This window comes from Rhamphochromis longiceps, linkage group LG1 (genome assembly GCF_057381845.1).
Source record: "Rhamphochromis longiceps isolate RC_006_pf linkage group LG1, R_longiceps_female_GT1.1, whole genome shotgun sequence".
NCBI classification, from domain to species: Eukaryota; Metazoa; Chordata; class Actinopteri; order Cichliformes; family Cichlidae; genus Rhamphochromis; species Rhamphochromis longiceps.
The window spans coordinates 15058969-15081069 of record NC_140557.1 but is presented as its reverse complement, the minus strand read 5'-3'; the positions used below and the strand labels follow the sequence as shown (position 1 = coordinate 15081069).

The 22101-nt window shown below is 38.2% G+C and overlaps 3 protein-coding genes across 3 annotated transcripts in view; all 3 read right to left on the bottom strand.

Annotated features, from left to right (window-relative positions):
* The window catches only part of LOC146678460 (frizzled-3-like), a 33529-nt gene extending 28370 nt beyond the window's left edge, over window positions 1–5159 (bottom strand). Inside the window, exons 1-2 of the mRNA XM_085396167.1 lie at window positions 5046–5159; window positions 3287–4133 (exon numbers count right to left, since the gene is read on the bottom strand). Coding sequence (XP_085252293.1) covers window positions 3287–3712 — 426 coding nt within the window. The 5' untranslated portion in view covers window positions 3713–4133; window positions 5046–5159. The remainder of the gene's footprint in view (window positions 1–3286; window positions 4134–5045) is intronic.
* Window positions 5160–5746: 587 nt separating this feature from the next.
* On the bottom strand, window positions 5747–9991 carry krtcap3 (keratinocyte associated protein 3). The gene is made up of 6 exons (XM_085396738.1): window positions 9836–9991; window positions 8296–8480; window positions 7595–7654; window positions 7294–7491; window positions 7035–7169; window positions 5747–6784 (listed from the first exon to the last, which is right to left on the bottom strand). The coding sequence occupies exons 1-6, from the start codon at window positions 9846–9848 to the stop codon at window positions 6713–6715; spliced, it is 663 nt and encodes a 220-aa protein (XP_085252864.1). The 5' UTR covers window positions 9849–9991; the 3' UTR covers window positions 5747–6712.
* A 1173-nt stretch (window positions 9992–11164) lies between these two features.
* LOC146678458 (nuclear receptor-binding protein-like) lies at window positions 11165–21654 on the bottom strand. The gene is made up of 18 exons (XM_085396391.1): window positions 21504–21654; window positions 20551–20920; window positions 20253–20375; window positions 19910–20011; window positions 19679–19768; window positions 19407–19447; window positions 19206–19300; window positions 18460–18543; window positions 17816–17871; window positions 17632–17730; window positions 16543–16675; window positions 16112–16202; window positions 15648–15698; window positions 15140–15275; window positions 14979–15032; window positions 14793–14856; window positions 12655–12710; window positions 11165–12349 (listed from the first exon to the last, which is right to left on the bottom strand). Exons 2-18 carry the CDS (start codon window positions 20866–20868, stop codon window positions 12290–12292), a joined length of 1653 nt encoding a protein of 550 aa, XP_085252517.1. The 5' UTR covers window positions 20869–20920; window positions 21504–21654; the 3' UTR covers window positions 11165–12289.
* Between the last annotated feature and the right edge of the window lie 447 nt (window positions 21655–22101).

Genomic DNA, 22101 nt, shown 5'->3' with positions numbered 1-22101 from the left:
AGTTCTGGTCGTCTAATCTTTGTTAAAATGTACTGATGCTATGCAGGAAGGAAAATGCCAAATTAGGCAGATACTTGAGCCTTAAAACCTCTTCAAGTGCCAAAAAAGACCCCCAGTTTTCTCTTTGGTCTTTGCAGTTTGTTTGCCAGAAGGATTACACAAAAGCTACAAAGTTACATTTCACAAAACTACTTGGAGTGGTGAAGCATAGGCAAAAGAAAGAGAAACCCAATAAATTTGGTGTAAAGCTGGAAAATGGTAAACTGGCCCAGGGATTCTCTCTTTAAGCATCCTTTTAGTATAAATATAATTATGCAGACAAAGAACATTCATGTGTTTACCCCACTGTTTTGCTGCTGGTGAACAGCTGCTGAGAGCAGAAAGTTCAACTAATAATGCTATAACACAAATGGCAGGGTAATTTAATCATCCCAGTAAGGGTTTTCTTGGAAAAGAGAAAAGCTGTAGTGGCTGTAAGGTATGTGGGCACTCAAGAATCTGCAGAAATTGTGTTTATTACTTCAAATTTTAAGAATTTCATAGAGTCTGTAAAATGACTTAATGTGCCAACACGTTATAGCTTTCAAATAAGGATGCCAGCATTGGAACAATAGGAACATTTGAGGAGTGGAAATGCAACACAAAATTCACCATCAAGTTCTGGTACTCCAGTTTTATATATCACGATACTAGACTAACCAAAGCACACAATCAAAAATTGTAATCACTACCAAATAAAGTACAAATGCAATTTCAAGATGGCTCACAAACTGAGCACTAACACACATGCCCATAAACACCAGCATATGCATATATATCCCTGTGAGCACACACGTTTGTATTATGCAGCCAGTGTCCAACGAGATATTATTAAATTACCTCCAGGGATCCCACCAGGACTACCATGCCTGGTCACAGCAGACCAGAGAAGGGAAGCTAACAGGGCTCATGTTGCTACTCAACCATCTTCAGAAAGCTGTCTCTTCCATGACTGCAGGGAGACTGAGGGTGTCAGTTACTTGGCTCCTTCATCTGGGTCAAATCAAGTTCAACAACAGACGCTTCTCACAATCTTTAACACAGCATGTTTTGACATGATGCTTGGGAGTTGACTTGATATAAACAGTTGCATGCTCCTTAATGTGCTGAATGAATCCTATGACTGTAGGAGTATTAGAATCCATTCAAAACACATTTCTGTCAATCCAGAATAAAGCTGTTTTTCCTAATCCCCTTATTCTTTTAAAGAGAAATAACAAGCGTATGACAGCAGCGAGTCTGACAGTCTCCTGCACAACATATCCTGACATAAAATACACCAGAAATCCCTTTCTTTGATCTAATATTAAGAGGGCAAAACAGAGAATTTGGGCTTGCGCTTTTGCCTGACATTCATCTTGTTTTGACATGGGAAAATATTAACTAAACATGAACTAAAAATAAAAATCCCCAAAGATTAAACATGCAAAAAGCACAGCCAGCATAGGCCTTCTTCAAATTCATCTGCTTTTCAACAGGGGTAATTTAATACGCCAACTATGAACAGCTGGAGGCAGATTTAATTCAACTGATTGTATGCATTACTGTTCCATGTTTTTAAACCACAGACCACCAGTTGCAAGGCAGCCAAAACATGGGTAAAAGTATGCCAAACAGCACGTGTAATGGGATTTCATTCTACAGCCCTGGAAATTTGTAAAAACCCCAAACCGACCAAAGGACTGCAGAGTATAACGACTTGGCCTGAATTTTCCCCTAAAAGAGACTTGAACATGTCTATAAGGATTTTACCTTTTTGTTTGCAGTAAATTATCCTTTTCATCATTCCTCTTTTTAACAGGGAATTACTAAGCAGCACTAAAGTAATTTAATATACCCAAACAAGTCCACATCCCAAGTACAGTGGTATATGTTGCCTGTGGTACTAAAAAAAAAATAGTTGCTACAAGCAAGTAATTGTGTAGTCACCAAGAAACACCTTTCTTGCTCTTCGGGAGTAACAAAAGAGTAGGAAAGGGAGGTAACACGATACAGATGGATAGTGTGAGTCTACTATTGCTCTCAGACAGTGTGTAACACAGTACTCTTTGCCACTCTATTGCTTAAAACCGATGCCCTTAAACAAAGAAGTATTTCTTTGGAAATAAATTCCATAACCACCATACTGAAATATATTTTATTGCTGCTAATTATGCCTGTATGATGTAAGGAAAACTTTGTAATGGTGACATGATTCTCATTATATATAGTGTGCATATTAGCTGACCAGTTTGTATGTCTAACTGATCCCAAACATTGAAAAGCCTATAACAAGTGAATTAAAAAAATTAATTAAAAAATAAATAAATAAATAATTTTTTATATATATATGAAAGAAAAATGTGAATGCATGGAGCGTGTGAATGAAAATTACCGCTCTTATTCACTGCATTTTAGACTGCATTTTGCGAGGTGTTTATTGAGAATGTTTATACTGACAGGACAATGAAAATAAGCTGTATTGGTTAGCAGTACAGCGGATCAGATAGCACCTTTTGTCTCTCAGCTACTACTCAGAGTGCCTGTGTGACAATGCAATATGCATTCATCATCTGTCTCTACGTGGAACGGCTTTCAGTACTGTCCAGAGTACCTGTGTGTTACTGTAGCTGGATGATAAAGGAAATAGGTAAATTGCACAACTGTTTTTGGTTCACAATTTGGGTAGAGTTGTGTTTGCAAATAATGCACAATTTTCCTTTATACTTTGATTAAGGAAATAAAAATCATTAAATTGCCTGGGAACACCTCGGGGTTCCCCAAGAGGAGCTGGAAACATTGATTGTGACAGGAACATCTGCACAGATCATTTAGCCTGCAGCCATCTGACTCCAGATAAACAGTGAAACATGGAAGATAGATGGATGAATAAATAAACTGCCCAAGTTGGTTTGTTTCACTGACCATACAAAAATACCTTTACTTGACAATGATGCTCGTTATACTGTGTGTGAAATCCTTTTGTCCTGAGCCTGACATCACACCACAGTGTGAAACTACCAGCTGTTGCTTTGTAGCCATTTAGCATTTTACACCTTGTCAACAAGACCTGTGCTACATGTTAGGACAATCTATACCAAAAAAAAAAGCAAACCCCCCCCCCCCAAAAAAACAAAACAAAACAAAACAAAAAAAAAATCATGTAATCTCAAATCTCTAATTTACTGCATCAGATAACCAATTTCCCTGTGTATTGTGACACAAATGAAGGACTCTCACACACAGACACACACATATATAAGCATACCTCCATTGCTAGTGCAGCAGTCTGCTGGTCATAGTGGTTCAGAAGATTGGGCATGAATGTTGTGTTGTAAGGCAGATCCTGGCACATTCTCAGTCTGATGGGCTCACAGGTAAACTCACTGTGGCTCTCGATGGACTCCACATGAATGGCATAGGCAGGTGTAACCAGGGAGAAGACCAGCAGGAAGACAGGCATGAAGAAATAATGGATTGGAAACCTTAGTATGCAATCAGTCGTTGCAGTTTTTGGAAAGGTGTTTCTTACATATCCTCTTCCAAGAGGTGTTTGCATCTTAAATGTAGACATTTCTCCACAGCATCTCAGAGCAATGATATTATAATGCAGTAAACCATTACACAGGCAATCTGTGAAGGAAATAGGTCCATTTTTTGTCCCAGTAGTGGTGCTAAAGCAATAGATCCACATTAGAGAACGAAAAATCCACAAAATGGGTACGCTCCCGTATGGTGCTGCTCTTTCTCACAGTCTTCACATTTGCCGGCAACTGTTGTATGTGCTCTTCTGGGTCTGAACTGTCACTTAAAAATCATTATATGATTTTCCTCCACCTCCTGATGGTTCCATTGTCAAAAACAAATCCCACCTCCAAACGGAGAGTATGTCCCACTCTCAGCCTTCTGCTGGAGGTCTCTTTTATTCTTCTTTCGCCCTTGAAAATGTTCAGCTTCTTAATTCATTTCCAGACACATTTCAAAGAACAAACCAACCCTTTCTATGACAAATAACATGGAATTGTTTTGTTGTTGTTTTTTAATTCATTAGCCAGAGAAAATTTTGTTATTTCAAAAATAAATTGCCACACTGGTTTAGATCCATCAAGCAGGTCCTGCAGAATAAAAATACAAAGATTTTAATTAAAATCTGGTATTGTCCCTCACCAGCCACACCCTACTCTATACAAGCGTCGAGGTTTAAATATCTCATAAAATCCACTAATATGTGCAGGATTGTTGTGTTTTCCTGACACAATGAGTGATAGTATAATTTAGAGATAGTGTCTTGGCTTGTCTCTGTGTTTTTAGTGATTTTCGTCTATGAGTGTTCTGTCAGTGTGTTTACGCTGCAGACAACTGAAAACACGTTCAAAGCAAACCTCGGTAGTTACTCTCGTTCAAAGCCGCTAATGCGAACGTTACACCTGCAGAACATCTGACACTCCCCCCGCCCCCACTGCAGTGTTTGTGAGAGGTTGGCCGGGCAACAGTAACGCACACCTGCGATGTTTCACACGCGCACACAGTAAACTTCAGACACGCATCATTCAAATAAAGCAGAACCCAGCATCGCGCCTTTTAATTCGCACGTGCGTGAATTGCTCCCAGTCGGTCGTTAGGCACGAGCTAACTTGCTTCAACGCTCATAGCTAGCTAGCGTTATCGCTATTAAATTGGTAACTACTTCAAGCGAACACCTGTGTAACCGTGGGGCACTGCCCTTAACGTTAGCTTTCTTCTCCTCCACGCCGGGTGGAAAAGCTGGCTGTTTTTAAGGGGGGAACAAATCTTTAAAGGTGGGCTTCAGTGCGGCATCTTCGCCGCGTTAAGGCAAAGCGCTCACACGGTGGTGACACGCCAGGATCACAGCTTATCAATCCGTTTGTCACCGCAGTGTCTTCAGCCCAGCAGCAGCAGTAGGGCGCTTCCTCTAATTAACGAAGTCTGCCTGCCTTGCTCGTGAACACTCAATTATGAGTCGGCAGCACAGTTACGGTCTAACATCACAGTAATAAATGATTTACCTTGTGTGTAAAACACCGAGCGGTCCTCTGCTCCACCGGCTCCGTTCACTGCAGCAGCTCGTTTGTTTCCCTGTTTGCAGCTGGTTTGACTGCGGCGCGCAGTCGACATGTCGGGACCGCGGATTCGACGTGACCGCGCAAAGACTCGACTAAATTGGCCCCACAGGAGGCTGTGCGTGTGGGCTTTCTGCAGATGTAGAACTAAATGGTACAAAACACCTCATGAAGACAGTATGCTAAGTTTAGAAACAAAATGCATTGAAATTTAAAAAAAAAAATCTGAATTGTAATGAGTTTTTTTTTTTTTAAACTGTTGTATTCGCCACAATTCAAACATGAAGCTAACAAACAACAAAGATTATTACTCTTCGTGTTAATCTCGTGGTTTCATATAAGCCTATGTGTCCGGTGTGACACACGCAGATTTGTTTTGATTGTATCAGTCAACACAGTGTCAATATTTATCCCCGATAGCCTCAGGATTAGTGAGCTATGATTCCCTTCCACACAATTGAACATGCCAGTAGATTAACCGTTTCATGGTTGATCTGATCTGATCCCCTCTGTCGTTGAGTCAGTGTGTGCAGCTTAGACTGCTGGCCCACATTCTGGCTTTCAGCTCCTAATATAACACTACTTAACATATAACCAGAGTACTGTAAATGCACAAAGACAGTCCAAGCACACAGCTTTAAGTCCACATTATGTTTAATTGATACAGAATAAAGTATGTGTGTGAAATGCATGGGCTTAAAAAAATTCTGGACACTACTTAAAATGATTACTGCTTACTTCAAATGTATGACCACCAATAAAAAGTTTACTTTTTAAAAAAAAGCATACTCAATTTAATCTCACTACAGTTTTAGTTTAAAATCTCTTTGAAACATGTTTTCTCAGAATTTAAGCAAAAAGCTGACAAATAATAATGTAATTAGAAAAAGAATATATAAAAACACTTTATAATGCATATTAAATACAATACAACCACACCAATGGCATGTTCAGCAAGCAAATAGGGTTCTCCATCCCAAGATGCTCATTTCAGTTACCTTTACAATTATCTTTCAATACAACAAATTTCCAATCTACATAACATCTTCATCATAGGTTTCCAATTTGCATAAACAGCAAGACTTCATTTTCTGTGGTCCGCTGAAGGCATCTTAAATGCAGCACAGTGGATTAATTCATCTGTACAAACAGTAAAACACTAAATATATTGCGAAAAGCTATATGTCTCTGAAATAAGCATACATGCTAAAACATACTTGAGTTAATCTAAAAACATTGTTGCTGGTTTTTCCTTCATGAACAAAGGTTTCATCGTATTGGCACACTTAAAACCCAAACAGTCAAGTAGGGGTACAGGACTGAAATCATTCTTTGTACCTGTATATATTGTCTCTTACATTGGCATGAACGCTGAATCCTATCAGTCAATAGGGGTTTTTTTTTGTGATGTGTTCACTAAATTAACATTAATTAGGCACACAAAGTGGAGCTGTGAGCAGCCAACTGTAGTAAACTCATTCCATTCCTGCACTACATTACTGGAGTAACACTACCCTAAATGACTGTAGAAGAAATAGTTCAGTCTGTGCAGAGATGCAGTCATGCTTTTTGGGATTTAGCCTTCTTAGATGTGCTTGCTACTTGTTGTTTAGTTACAGTTCGGAATTCGCACGCTCTCCAATCAGGTGTCGGCTGTGAGGAGAGCACTGGGCCTCTTCCTCCAACTAGAACAGAGAATGACACAAAAGACGAGGCATGATGAGACGAGTATGAGCGGTTTTGGTTTTTGCAATATGACAGAGTGAGCGCGGATGTCTACAGGTAGCCTTTATTTAAAGGATGGCTGAGTGAGAAGGAGTAACAATGAATAACTTCTGTGTCAGACTTAGACCAAGTATGTGTGTGTATGTTTGAGTCACACAACAAAGTTATACCCCTCAAGCATATTCATCTGGCCCACACAAAGATACACACCTGCTCTTTGATGTAGTTGTTCTTGCAGGGTGGCAGCCCCCTGAGAGCCAGTCCCACCATGAAGCACCACACTGACAGTCCCACTTCAACTGCCGAAAACACTGCACAGGGGATCCACAGAGCCAGGGTGGTGTCCTGAGAGATGGGAGGTGGTGGAAAGGAGAAAATGTGAGATAAATGTTGATCCTTTCTCATGTCATGCTTTAAAAAATAAAATAAAATCATGTTTTACACTGAGGGAAGGGGACTTCAAACTCACATAGATCCTTGTAGTATCAAATGGACATCGGACACCAATAGGTGACCGAGCATTGATGGGCACCTGTGTGTCACTGCAACCGACCATCAAACCCTTCCCATTGTGGGCAATTGTGACACCAATGGCAAAGAGAAGTCCGACACAACATGCTGCTGAGAGCAAAGCATTCAGGATTGATGCAGTCAGGAGGCCTATTTGCTGAAAATAGATAGTACAAAGAAATTACATATATGAGGGGATGTGCAAAGTGTCAGTGACTGAAGTGATCATATTGGTAGATGAAGTCAAATTAAATTCTTACCACTTTGAGCACATTAAGGTTCCTTGACACCACAATGGCAATAATCCCAGTTGCAATACTCTGTAACATTCAAATCATGAGATAAGATGAGATCAGTCTTTAAGCTTTGCACAGTACAGGGTTTATTAAGTTACCAGCAATTAAATGAATGCATTAAATCCTGTAGAAGAAGAACTTAAAATTTAAAACAAACAGGCTCTTTAACAGAAGTTAGGCCCATTATTGAAAAGTAAAAAATATCTGGTAACTTCTACTTCCTGTCTTACTTGTACACTCTTAAAATATGAAAGAAAACAAAGTTAATATCTTCTTATCCCCAACAAGTTTATGTGGTACATGACTGTAATTGTAATGAGGTCTGCCCCGAAGGGACAAGTAGCTGTTTTGAAGAACCGGCTCTCCTGTAATCAGCAAGTTCAGTCTTGATTGCTTAGAAACATACTCAACACTATCACTGAGGTAAAGTTAAAAAAGAAATAAAAATAAATCACCCGAGTGAGCTTTTGATGTTCTCATGCATCAAACAAGCGGAACTGCTGATATAAAAGTGATTGCAGATAGCTCTGTGTGATAAAAACTTTAAAGTAAAATGTTTTGATGAAGGCAGAAACTCCTGGAGGTTTAATGTCGCTTGGTTCACAACATGCTCATTTGAAGTGCCAAGTTGACTTTAAAACACAAAAAGAAAACCACTGACTCACCAGCAAGCCCGAGGTGACGGAGATGATGTTGGTCACGGTGTATTCAGTAGAAATTTGCTGGCTGGGTTTGGAAATGTGGCGGAGAATGCTGCCATGGACAATGGCGCCAAAGATGAAGTTTATATGGCCGATGATTATAAGGGCCAACCCCTTCCTCATCAGCCTCCTTGGCCCTTTGTCCTTATCTGAAAGTAAAACTTTCGATTACTAACTGGCACGTACAGAAACGTAACAGTGGGTGGTTTGATTGTTAATATAACTTATGGGAGATGAATCTACCTATTCCATACAAAAACAATAGACTTGTTATATCACATAGAAATGCTGTCCAGTCTTGGTTTTGCTAAAATTACAACCATCTCTAGAATAAAACCTACTGTGACACTCAGGCCTGGAGAAAGGCTTCCATCCTGGCTTCCTATACGTTTTAGAATTGATCTTTACAGTTATTTTAAAGCTTGCCTCAGTTTGGCCCCGGGTTACTTCCGCTGACCCCAGATTAGCATACTTGCAGATGACACTTTTGTCATCAGGGCCTCTTGTCTTTAGCCTACCTGAGGATATCAGGCTTGCAGAATCAGTGACTTCCTTTAAATTGCTTCTTAAAACTCATTCTAACAGACTTAATTTTACATGATTCTATTACATGTGAACTATTTTATTTTCTAGCTAGCAAATTCATTACTTCATGTATATATTCCTTTTGTTGTATGCGTGGCATTCAGATTAAACCTACCCTTTGAGTATTACTCGTCCACAGTTATGTCAGAGAACCTGCTTTTAACTGTAGTATATAAATTATTTACATTTTTTACAGCTTCACAATTAAAAAAATATTTATAAATAAATGACTTGGATAATATGCATACAAAGCCGATAAATCAGTTAGTTAATCAACCTGTCAGCTCTCTCTGGTGGACAAACTAAGTACTTTAATGTTTAATGTTAATGCGGTTTCTTTTGACAAAACAATCTGAGCTAAAACAGCTAACACTGGTGTGGCTGTGCAGCTCTTTGTGTCTCTCTTCACAATGTAATGTCTGTAAAGTCTCACCCATTTTTTAAACCCTTTTATCGACCCATTTACCTCTTCGTGCGTTTTATACACATGTGGTGAAAACTGCCCCCCCCCCAACTAAAACATTTATTATTATTATTATACATTCTGTACGTCATAACGAGTAACAGCAAACACGGGTGAAACAAGAACTGTGAGCGACCACTGGGCCAGAGATTGGAGTTAGCGCGGACGAACGACGTGCTTCCTTTTACTCGATTACTTATTCGAGTTGCCATCACTTCTCTGATTGTTTAAAAAGCCAATTTCCACTATTAATAAGTTAAAATAAAGCAATAGAGAAACTGGTGGCTAATATATAGATTAGGCAAACTTTTACAAATGAATCCACACAGCAGCTGTAGGCCTGGTGGTCAGGTATATACCCGCAGGTAAGATGGAAAATAACATCGGGAGGAAGTCGTTACTATGCAGTCTACGGTGGTTTTTACAGCACCTGAATACAATCGCAGGCAAACTCACCAAAAGTGCACATCTCTCAGCAGGGAACGACGTTTTTCTGTGAATAATGTCCAGAGTTTTCGGGCTACAGTTCAACAGCACGATAGCAGAAACTCCAAACCACACGTATGCCCCTATAGTACTTCCTGTATGACGTCACCGATCTCACCTGTGTACAATCTGCACCTCTGTGGACGCGGAAGGGCGCAGCAGTCATTTCAGACTATTCATTGCATCTTTGTTGTGTGTAATTCTCACTAATGGTGTATCCGGCACAAAACTGTGAAACTCTGATTCGTAAACGACTCCAAAAACACAAAGTCATGATGCAGTTCACACATTTATTCGTAAGAACCAGTATTCTTTGAAATACAAAATGTAGGAATTTCAAAATATAACCAAAAGCTGGTATCATGGAGTAACTGGCTAAAGCTGCACACCCTGTACAATAACTTATTAACCAGTTTCATCACAAACTGGCTGGAAAGGTACAAAAGTAAGAGAGAACAGAGGTGCAGGGGAGAGAGAGTCAGTATAAAACTCAGGTGCATCACATTGGTTGTTTTTTTTTTAAACCACTTCTACATGTGTTGCATTTACATTCTCCTGGCTGGCATGAGAACAACTCTTTGGAAAATACAACCTTGCCAGTTCACAAACACACATGTAGACATTGGAAAATAATGGAATAGGACAGAACACTTATGTACAAAAGAAGGTGGGAGAAAAATAGTGACCTGAACTTGGTGAAAAAGACCACTGAAATCACTGGATTATCATCTCAACAGAGAGGTGTACAGCTTAAATATTATAGCTCAATAACCAGCATTGGATTAAATATCAGTCTGAAAGCGCAAACAACTTTTCATCGGATTGCTAGACTAGTTACAATACACTTAGAAGTATATTTTTAATAAAATACCAGCACAGCAGAAGTTATCGTACGCAACAGTTGTTTTTCTAGCAATTTTACTACCTGTTTAAGTTCCTAAATTGTTTGAGCTTTCAGACAGCAGTACCAGTAGTTCAAAAAGAGTTTTGTGCCACAATGTCACAAAAAGGCCACAATTAACTCCCTGGTCACAACACAGGCCTAAACAAGACCTGTATGATGTAAAAGGTGTTTACACAAGTGTCTGTGCTCAATGCAACAGGTCCGAGTTTTAGCAAAAATCACTGTTTAGCAAAGAAAACAACGGAAACACAACGGGTTGTGTATTGGCTGAGACTATCAGCGTGGTGTCTGTGCTGTTGCTGTAAACAAATAAAGAAAAACACATGCTATTTCGGATTAACATGTATAAAACACACAAAGAAAAGCCTGGGTCATCTCTCTACAAGATATGGCAGATGAGTTTAGTACACAAGTCTCTCTGAACGACTTAAGGGAAGAGTACCATGTGCGAACCCAACAAGCAGCAAATGGTAAAACCAAACAACATAAAAACAATATGAAAGAAGGAATTACAGGCAAGAGCGCCTACAGTAAAGCAAACCCATAAAAAAATAAAAGAGAAATTCAGTAACACTGAGTTCACAGTATCTTAAAGTAACCAAGAGATCATCTTTCAGAGAAAGAGGGTAAGATGGCTTCTCAAAATGTGAAATGCACACACATTTTGTTGTGTACCAAAGGCCTTTTAAATTACATAGATTTTTTTTAAACTATCAAGTGAAATAAAGCAAGTGTCTGTTACCCAGTTTCAAACTATTCCACATATTTAACGCAACAGGCACTTGGTTGGTCTAACAAACACTGAAATTCAAAGAGGTGGGAATGCTCTATCATGTAACGAGGGGCCAAACGAGAAGAAACTGATGTAAGTTGTTTTCTAGATTTCCTTGGTGTGGAAAAGCATCCCTCCACCTCCCTCCAAGTCACAATTTTGCTGACTGTCAACAGGTGTTAGATTCTACTGTAAAACAGGAGCAAGAAAACCGTGTGACTCTTAAAGGCCAGAATGAGGTCTGATGAAGTTTTACACCATCTCCTCCCAGAACACAAACAGGTCAGGCAAATCATTATGTAAACACCCTGCCCTGAAATACAACTGTGAGGAAAGTGTAGCTTTCAATATAAAACTGCAACTAAGTGTGATAAACTTGATCAATGTTCCAGCACTGATTAAGTTTAGCTTGCAATTCGACATACCTAACTTAATAGCCAAATCATTCAAAAGGATCTGGCATGAACATATTGTAGGCGTGTATGTATTTGACTTTTAAAATAAAAAAACTTCAAATTACTACTGAAGGTTTGCGTGGAGTCATCTGGCTTTACTTTTAATATTTGGGAGCTTTTAGGAAATGTTATTCCCTGAAGTAAGAAAGCGCTTCTCCTTTGGTCACATCATCGCTTAAGGCTTCGTTAAAAAAATAAAATAAAAATGAAACAAGCAAACCAGGTAGTCACTGTGTTGAGTAACAAAAAAGAACATGTAACAAGGCTGAGAGCGATGGTCTGGTAAGCCATTGCTAGTGAGGAACTTGGTTGAATGATTCTTCTAGTTGAATGGCTACTGTGTTTTGGTCCACCTGCAGAGAACATAAAGACAATGACAACAACCCAGGATGTTATAATCACACATACATACAAATAAATAAATATATAACAGAAACTGTGTCAGGAAGTAAGAAATGTTGTCAAAAAAGTAAAAAAAAAAAATGTCTCCGTGTGGGAGAGTATATTAATAATGATCAGCTGCCACTTTCAAACACTGGAAATAACACACACACACACACACACACACACACACACACACACACACACACACACACACACACACACACACACACACACAATGATTTTTTTTTTTTAAACACAGGAAAAAAAACCCCACCTCACTGATTAAGCCCAGTTGCACCAACTCTACGGACAAGTCTTGAAAGTTCTCATCTGAAAGACATACCAATGTAGTTTGTAACAGTAATTCACAGTCACAACTTCAGCACACACACCCATGAAGCTAAAGCTAATAAAAGTGTTAAGTACCCCCACACACACACCACATAAGATGAATTAAAAAAACAACAACTACTCTGGTTGCTCTTTGCACCACTAAAACATTTTTGTGGTATGGCTGTGCAAATTTTAAATGTTATAAGGCAACAAGCATCTAGTATTGAGGGGGCCGGAAGAGATTTATCAAATTAGAAGAAAAGGACAAAAGTGGTTCTGCCAGGTCAAAAACTGTTAAACCATGTTTGTCTCTTTTTGAAGTCTTAGTATCTCCCAACTCTTCTTTCTACAGCCATAAAAAACAAAAACAAATCTAATCTAGTTTTATCTAGTTTGTCAACATCTACTCCCGTTCTTTCTTTTTCACAGCAATATGCGACTATACACACTGTTTACCTAAAAACTGGCAGAAAATGTCAGATAAAGGTGCTTACATAATTGCTAGGTTGCTCAGAATACATTAAGACATTGGTAAAATGTTCAGAACAAAGTATTATCACAAATTTTGTTGCCTACTTCCTTCCAAGACCACCTGTTTGGTTATAACCTAATGTTTTGAAACTTTTTCCATTATCGCTATAGTGGCTGCACTACTCTGTGCTTTGTGTGGTTTGTCATGGTCTGTCAATTTTTAATAACACAGCTGTCAATTTATAACTATACCAGGAATGTGGCTGGGACAACACAAGCTGCAGGAGGAGATAGAGGATCCAATAACTTTGACATTAACAAACACACCCATGGGCCCCAGCTACATGAAGAGGGGTTTGATATTCAAGTTCAGGGTGAGGCTTCCTCACTTGTTTGCTCCTTGTGGTCTGGTATTAAGTCATTTAACAAAATTAGCACCCATTTACCTTTAATGTAAACATGCTTTACTTGTATATATGTTGTAGCAGGATTTAACCATGCAAAATGCAAGGTGGTGAAATCTGAGTGGCTCAATGTGAGTTAGAGCTTGCAAGAACAAGGCATGATTAGTAAGTGTGGGTGCGCGTGGAGGTAAAGTTTCATCAAGTATTTCAGTGGCATTTGGGTGCAAGTGTCCAAAAGAAGACATATGGTGTGAGAAACAGAAAATGCTAAAGAGATAGAGTAAAGTGAATGCATGCGAGTATGTGACAAACTGAGTCTGTGACAAACTGAGTCTGTAAATGAGAGACAGGGGGATGAAAGCCCGGGAAGAAATGAGCAGATCTTGACACAGGAGGTGACAGCTGTCAGCTGCAGCCTTTCACAGGCCTGACATTCTCCACACGCCTGCAACATTACACATGCCTACCATACCTGTTTGTGCATGTGCATTAGATCAGATCACACTGCCAGTTGTATGTTATATTCTCATTTGCCTCCCTTCAAGCTTCTACTTGTCTTTCAAAAACTAGCAAAATTAAAAAAACAAAAACAAAACCCTTTTCTTTTTCCATAATGAAGACTGATCAGATTTCAGCATTTGTAAAGCCAGTAAGGCAACCATCTAATAAAAGCACGTCAAATAAAATTTTAAAATAAGCACAAGATTTTCATGACACACAAGCGACAGCTAGTCTTCCAGCCTAAAATAGTCATGCACACTGTATACATTGTGACGCCATTCAAGCTCTCTCTGGAACTTTACTCTCACTTTCCTACATGCCTCAGTACAAACACGTGGAGACAGATACTTCATGTTAAAAGTAATAAAAATCACACTCAGATATTTACAACCTCGTCAACCTTGTTTACCAATACATGCAAATGAAATTCTATCATTAACCCTAAATGCAAACCTATCGACAAAATACTTATTCTTTATAAAAACCTCACTCTGAAGTCTGACATGTTTACAACCTCTACCAGAGGCCATTAAGGTTTAGCTGATGGAAATTTTAAATATTGTTTTTTTTGTGTGTTTATAAAGCAAGTCTTCCAAATTTTCTATTCTTGACCGACAACAGCGTTGAGCTTTTTCAAGCTCATTACACATGTGTCACCATGTCATATGAACTGATAATAAGATATGAAATATGTTGATCTTACGAGGTAACATGTCACAGCTTAGATGTCTATTCAGTTTATCCTCCATTTTCAGCAGTAATGTAAGCTAAAAGGACAGAAACAGATTGAGAAAAGGTTATTTTCATTTCAAGTTGTTGCAGCAGGGTTGTTGTATTTTGAATTATTTTAAAAATAAAAAGAGAAAACTGCTAATGTTATAACTCTTACATGATACTTTGCTCCCTCTTCGACAGGCTCAAAGCTGCACTGCATCTGAATAATCTGCAGAAAAAGAAGAGCAGTCACAATAGAACTTTATATGATGCGCTGTGTCTTCATTCAGTGGCCAGTTCAATGTCCATTATGCCGGTATAAGTTGTTTTACACACCTTCCGTGTCTCAAGCTCTGAAGGTTCAGGCGTTGGGGATTTGACTGGAGGGATGACTACAGGAGATTTAATAGTCTCCTTCTGAGTCTGATGTGGACAGGGCAGCCCAAATGCCGTCATTGGATAAATACCATTCCTGATCAAAAGAGAGAAAAAAGAAAGGAAAATGTGGAGAAAACATAAAAAAGAAACAAAGTGAACTGATAAGACAATGGAATAAGAATGGGAATTGGATAAATCAGTGTATTTATTTTCTTTGCAAGCTCCTTTGACAATAAATATGGTTAATAGTTGAAGACAAAGGCCCAAAACACAACATTTTATTTTTTTAACAAATAATAGCCGCAAAATCTAAGATACTGAAAATATCAAAAATAGTATCACATCATATAGTACTTTAAAAGATAAGTGGAGGCAGTACAAAAAACAGTCAGATGGCCCACTGCTGCCTCCTTGTGGCCAGACCCATTTTTGAGCACAGGGTTAATAGCAGTAGCTGTGCATTTACCTCACATCCTCCAAAAACTTGTCCAGCTCCAAAGCTGGAAACTGTGAAAGCCTACAGAAAAAAAGGGAATAGTACTTTTTTGAACCATTTGAGAAAATATTTAATATATTATAATGATTAATGAAAAATACAAAAAACTAATATATATATATATATATATATATATATATATATATATATATATATATATATATATATATATATATATATATATATATATATATGTGTGTGTGTGTGTGTGTGTATATATATATACACATATACATACATATATATATAGCGGGGGGTTATTTGACAACCCTTCAGCTATTATATTATATTGCTGAATAAGCAGTAGGTTCTACTACTACACAACCTAGAGAATACTTTATATCACTGATGTTACTGCTATAAGGTGCAAAATAAAAACATAATTTTAGATGTTCAGTTAAACTACAACACGAATATCAGCCTTTGGCACTTACTTGAGCTGAACATCCTCTTTGGTCTCGGCAACAACCAGGTTTGGGTCCAGTTTCTTAGTGATCTCCTCGAGGGCATTCTCAGGAATCATGTCTGGGCAATTAAATTTACATAAAAGTAAATATCTTTAAATTTACACTTGCATACATGCTTGTTGCTGCATCTGTTCAAGAGGCAGGAAATGACACCATTAGTCACACTAGCTTGCGACCTGTTTTGCTCAGTACCACACCACAAAAAGATGATAATGAATTAGCAGAAAAAAACCTTATGAAACTTGCAGTGCAATATGTTTATCACACTGTTAACAATGCAGTTTAAAGTTATGTTTCTAAATTTGCTTGTTCAGTTTTAAAAAAATGTCTTCTTCATGAGAGGTTTGCAAGTTTTAAGCCTGATAAAACTTAGTTTTTGGTGGGGGGAAGGGACTTACGTTGATGGCTGACAATACAGTGTGCAGCCAGCAGTTTTAAGAGCGGTACTTCAAAGAGAGCCTGGTTAAAAAGAAGCTCCCGGGCTGTAGGTCTGGCAAGAGGGTCACATTCCAGGCACTTCTGGATTAATTCCTATATAACATAAGAAAAAACCCAACAATTAGGTGATCTCCTGTGTGCAAGCACTTGGCAACAGTGGGAAGGAAAAACTCCCTTTTAACAGGTAGAAAACATTTGGCAGAACCAGGAGAGGGAGGGGCATACATCTGCCGCAACCGGTTGAGGGTGAGGGAGGGAGGCAGGAAAAGGAAACAAAAACTATAATATACAGAAGAAATGGGAATGAGACAAAGCATTTTTTGAGCATGCAATTTAATGAAAGTAATGCTTAAACTGAAACACCTCATCAAAAGTTTAGGACCAAATGTTTAGGACCACGAGGCCAAATCTGTGCAAAAATGTGGATTCAATGTCATTTTCTGTCAGATACTCACACTGTCATGACGTTCTGATGGCAAAGGCAAAAAAATAAATAAAAACGTTCCCTTTTTGAACACGGTGAGGTTGTTGAACTGCATAAACAGGGCCTCTCGCAGCACGCCATCGCTGCTGAGGTGGGACGCAGTAAGACAGTCATTTGGAATTTCTTAAATGATCCTGAGGGTTGTGGTTAATTGGAAGAACCAAAAAAAAAAAATTTCACCAGCACTGAGCCGGAGGATCTAATTGGCTGTCGTTCAAGACACTGGATGGTCCTCAACCCAAATTAAGGCTGTTACTGGTGCAGACTGCAGCCCCATAAACATCAGACAGCATCTGAGACTGAAGGCCTTCAAAAAAATGGTGTGAGGTGCTTTTTCCTTCAGTGGAACAATGGAGCTTCAAGACGGCCACTGGTTATGTCCAGAAAAATGTTTTGTCTTACTCCCATTTCTTGTTGCAGTATGTTGAAGCTCTACTTGGAACCTTGTTAAGATCCAACCATGCAAAATATGATTTTTTGCTATTTTTTTAAGAGGTGTTAAACTTTTGATCATGACTGAATAAAGATGCTGACGCCTACAAACACACGATATACTGAATCTCACCCTCTGCAGTGGGTCCTCCAGTAACTGTATGGCATTGTTGATGGCCTCCTGAGAAACATGAGAAGAGTCTCCATTCCCCTGAATCTCCAACAGTGCCATCTGCAACACATCAGCACTCATTAACAGACAGCTCTGGGAAACAGTTTAAGCTCTTATATATCATATACTACGGGTCCCATCTCACCTCTAAGGCACACATGCCAAAGGAGTAGATGTCTGCGGCTGTAGTAACATCAACATCTACAATGGGAAAAGACAGCATGTACATATATTACATCGTAATCTAGACTAAGACCTATGATCCAATAATCAAAAGTGCGTCTTTGACAGCTGACCAAAAAACCCCCAAAAACCAAAAAAAAAAAAAAAAAAAAAAACCCCAACCCAAAAAGAGATATTAATAAGAGCATACATGATCCTGTTGCATGAAGTACTTTGTGCTTGCAATTTCAATGGAAAAATAACTGTGCAATAAGCAAAAATATTAGAATAGGGCATAAGAATTTAGTATGCCTCCAAGGACCTCTTCCTTACATTTTATATTGTTCTAATACTTTGATGTTATATACATTTACATAAAATACTGTTTGTATAAAAATACAAGCTTGCCATATTTTATTTAACAGAAAGGGTTTTGAAGAGAAAAACGTGTACTCTCTTAAACTAAAGCAAAGAAAATGAAATATGGAACACCCTGACTTTTCAATCATGTTACTATAATAAAAATATTTTTGTGAGAAAGCTGAAGTTCATGTGTTTAAACATGTTTTCCAACAGAGCTGTATCATAGGTATAAATTGCTAATATCAGTAATAAGAGAAAATCTACCTCCATATTCCGGAGCAAAGAAGTGCAAATTTTTCTGTTCCTCGGTACAAGTCTTTACGTGGTTGTTAATGGTGTCTGGAGCAACTGCAAATGAGATAAGGACAATTATTTTCAGAATACACAGAAGGATGAGAGAAAAAGTAAGAAAAGTCTGAAAAGTAAGCATAGGATAGGAAGAAGCAAAACTGCAAACTGAAAAAAAAAGTAATGAAACAAAAAAACAAAAACAAGAAAGATAAGCGATGAAAAGATGAACCAAATTCATAAACTAGCGATGTAAATATTACCTTCTGTTGTTTAAACTTTAGTGTGGGATTGTCTGGAGGCTTTGTGGTTACACTTGAGTCACTGTAGCCATATTTACACTCAGAAAATTGGTTTTCAAAACCACATTATGCACAACTTTTGTTCCCTCATATGATGTGCAGGACTGGTTTGTACAAGAACAAGGCAAAGATTTGACCATTATATAAGAAGTCTGAACTCCTCAAAGTCTATTTCCTGCTCAGCTTGCAAACTAAAAGCAATAATAGGGGCTGTGTATTAAATATACATTTAACACTGGCAAGACTTGAACACTTGAACATTGTTTCTTGTTCTTTTGTACATAAAATCACATAAATTTCCTGTTTAATTCTATGAAAACTTTGGTTCTTAATCCATAATTTATTATAATTTGACTCCTTTACTGTTGCTTTGCCTTCACTACCTAAAACGCAGGGGATGAAACCTGTGTAATTTTATACCTGATCCAATCTTGATGAGGCCGTTGTGCTGAATGAAGACAGTGTCACAGGTCAGGTTGCCATGGATGATGGGAGGATCACAGGAGTGAAGATAACTGCATATCAGGAAAAAAAGAAAAAGAAATTACAATTACATACAATGTACTGGATTTCTATCAATGTGAGTGTATATTAAAATAAAAGAACATTTTTAAAAATGACCTTAGAGCTGAAAGAATCTGCGTGCACCATCTCTTCCAAGCCTATAGGATCATACAATTTATCAGAGCAATTTCTAGTTGGTTTCCAAAATGGCTTGACATTTAACCAAATAATAAGAAGCACATATTTGTTACTATAATATGAAAACTACGCTTTGCTCCAGAAAGACAGTCCCACATTCTGGCTTTAAACACAGTTACTTTTTACCTTTAGAGAAGACTTTTCATATATTCTAGTACATATGCAGTATTATAAAGTCTTTTTTTTTTTACCTTTTCATTCATGGTCTTGTGATTCTTCTTTGTCTTTTTCAGAAACTGCTTCAAGCTTCCAGATGACATATATTCAGTAATAAAAATCACCTTAGGGAGATAAAGAAGTGTGTAGAAAACACAAAGAGAGACATTGTTCAAATGTAAACTGTGATTATTTCAGGGCAATAGTAATAATTCTTATGGAGTTGACAGAATATGAAACAATGTCTCCAAAAGCCTGAGACTCACCCTGGCCCCGTTGTCCTTTTTGTCAGCCCAGTATTTGTGAAACTTGACAATGTTGGCATGCTCCAAATGGATCAGGTTATCAAATACAGCCTCTACCTTCTCCTAAATCCAAGAAAAAAGGACAGAAAGCATAGCAGTTATAATAAAATAGTACAAAATGTTGCTTTTCCACTTGCTCATAGAGAGTTCCTGTAAAGTAGCTCCCGATGACATCACTCATAGAATTCAAAAAATGCCACAGCGTCACTATGAACTTTGTACCAATGTGCCTGATCACTTTGTAACAATGTGCCTGATCACTTTGTAACTATGTGCCTGATCACTTTGTAACAATGTGCCTCACCTCCAGCATTTTGAAATTTTTCCTCTCTGAGATCTTAACTTCATTCCAAACTACTTCCACTCCTTCTTCTGTGTCCATAGCCAAGTATGCAGCATCAATCCCTGGGACGTTACGCTGATTCACCTACATTTAAAGGGAAGAGCGGCTCATGAGGTCAGATGTTTTACTACCAAAATGAAGCAGATATCAAAAACACCTTCCTCAAGTTTTGTGTTTTCGTCATCTTTTTTTATTCTCTCCAGCATTTTGTTTTCATCTATGCCTCATTTTATAGTTTACCTCAATGATCCACCCTTACCTCTTCTTTACGTTTCTGCCAGCGGCCACAAGGGCTCTCTTCCAGAATATATGATTCATCTTCACTTTCGTCCTCATCCTCTGTCGCTGAGATAGTACTAGGCTGGACAGAGGACACAGATGGAGACACAGAGGGTCCACTTTGTACCTGGTGGGTAGTACTGGACATGTTTCCTGATGTGAGCTCTGGCTTTCCCTCAGTACAGGGAGTTCCCCTCTCCTCTGACTCAGACATCATAACACACAGGTTCTGAGTTGAAACAAGTGACACAATGTCTCTTTCTTGTTTCTCCTTTCTCTGTTTGAACGAGTCACACATCCATCTTCTTCTCAGGCAGGCTTTTCAACAACGTAGCGATCAGAAGGGAGGACTGTAAACAATAACACATATGTATAGAACGTGAGAGGGCTTCTATGGGGTTTTTTTTTATATATAACAAGGACAACGTGTTCTAAGAGGTAGAAGAGTTGAGAATCATTCCCATTTATGTCCATATCGTGTGTTAATAACATCTGTATTGATTAAAAATGGCTGTTCAACATCCAAAGGTGTTTTCACGAAGAATGGATGAGTCGTTAGTGCTAATAAATTAGCTACAATTCTTTCCAAGTAGTAAGAAGTTAAGATGCATTCAGGATGCATTAGCAAAATTTGTAATTCACATTTCCTCTCCGACTCTAGTTTCTTTACCTATAATTGTGTGTTTAAGTTACTGAGAGAGGAAGCCCTGCGCTTTACTGATAGCTTAGACGCAAAATGACATTACTGTTACAGGAGACTAAATAACTCGTGTAAGTGAACTTATTTGGTTAGGTTCCTGCTAGTGTTCAATGTTAGCTTAAAGTTCAACCACCCACTCCTTGGCTAACTTTCCCCAGGCTAACAAGCTAATGAAAGGTAAATAAACAGATTGCCAACATAAAAAGTTGAACAGCAACATACTAACGTCTTACCGTGGATCACGAGAGCACCGCAAAGTTAACAAACAGCCCAGGGTTACATACTGATGGAAAAGCTGCAAAGAGACGGCAATATAAAAAATGTTAGTTCGCCATAAAAAATGTTGCAGGGTTTCAAGTCCCTTTCGCACAGCATTAGTGGGAGGGGCGGGGCAACACTTGAGGAGCGCTTGCTTGCGCACAGAAAACGCAGAGCGGTGAGTACGTCGAATAACGCAATTTAAAAATGTTACACAAAAAGGCTACATTATTTTTGTCCAAAGCACTAGGCCGGAGTTCGAAATTTAGCTGTGTCTGGGTCCATAATTCCCCTCGATGTTGTGTGGGAGTGGTTAATATTTTTATCCAAACTTAACAACGCATGATCTAACAGACACACACAAAGAAAGAAACAAAATGTTGTGTCTGATAAAACAAATTAAATAATAAAAAAAAGAAGAACAATATATAGATTTTTAATATTTTAGAAAAAATAAATAAAATAAATAAATATATAAATATACATGGAAAAAAATATATATAATAGCTGAATGGATGGTTACATATAGATGGATATATACTTTGATTTTGTTTTTACTCCATCACACGATCG

Excerpts from the sequence above, each read along its gene's own strand:
- LOC146678458 (XM_085396391.1), bottom strand. The coding sequence starts at position 20,868 with ATGTGTGACTCGTTCAAACAGAGAAAGGAGAAACAAGAAAGAGACATT. Across the intron at positions 15,699-16,111 it reads AAAGAGGATGTTCAGCTCAA|GCTTTCACAGTTTCCAGCTT; the intron begins GTAAGTGCCAAA and ends TTTTTTCTGTAG. Across the intron at positions 12,711-14,792 it reads AAGCTGTGACATGTTACCTC|ATGAGAACTTTCAAGACTTG; the intron begins GTAAGATCAACA and ends TATGTCTTTCAG.
- krtcap3 (XM_085396738.1), bottom strand. Across the intron at positions 7,655-8,295 it reads CCGTCACCTCGGGCTTGCTG|AGTATTGCAACTGGGATTAT; the intron begins GTGAGTCAGTGG and ends TGAATGTTACAG. Across the intron at positions 6,785-7,034 it reads ACAACTACATCAAAGAGCAG|TTGGAGGAAGAGGCCCAGTG; the intron begins GTGTGTATCTTT and ends TCTCTGTTCTAG.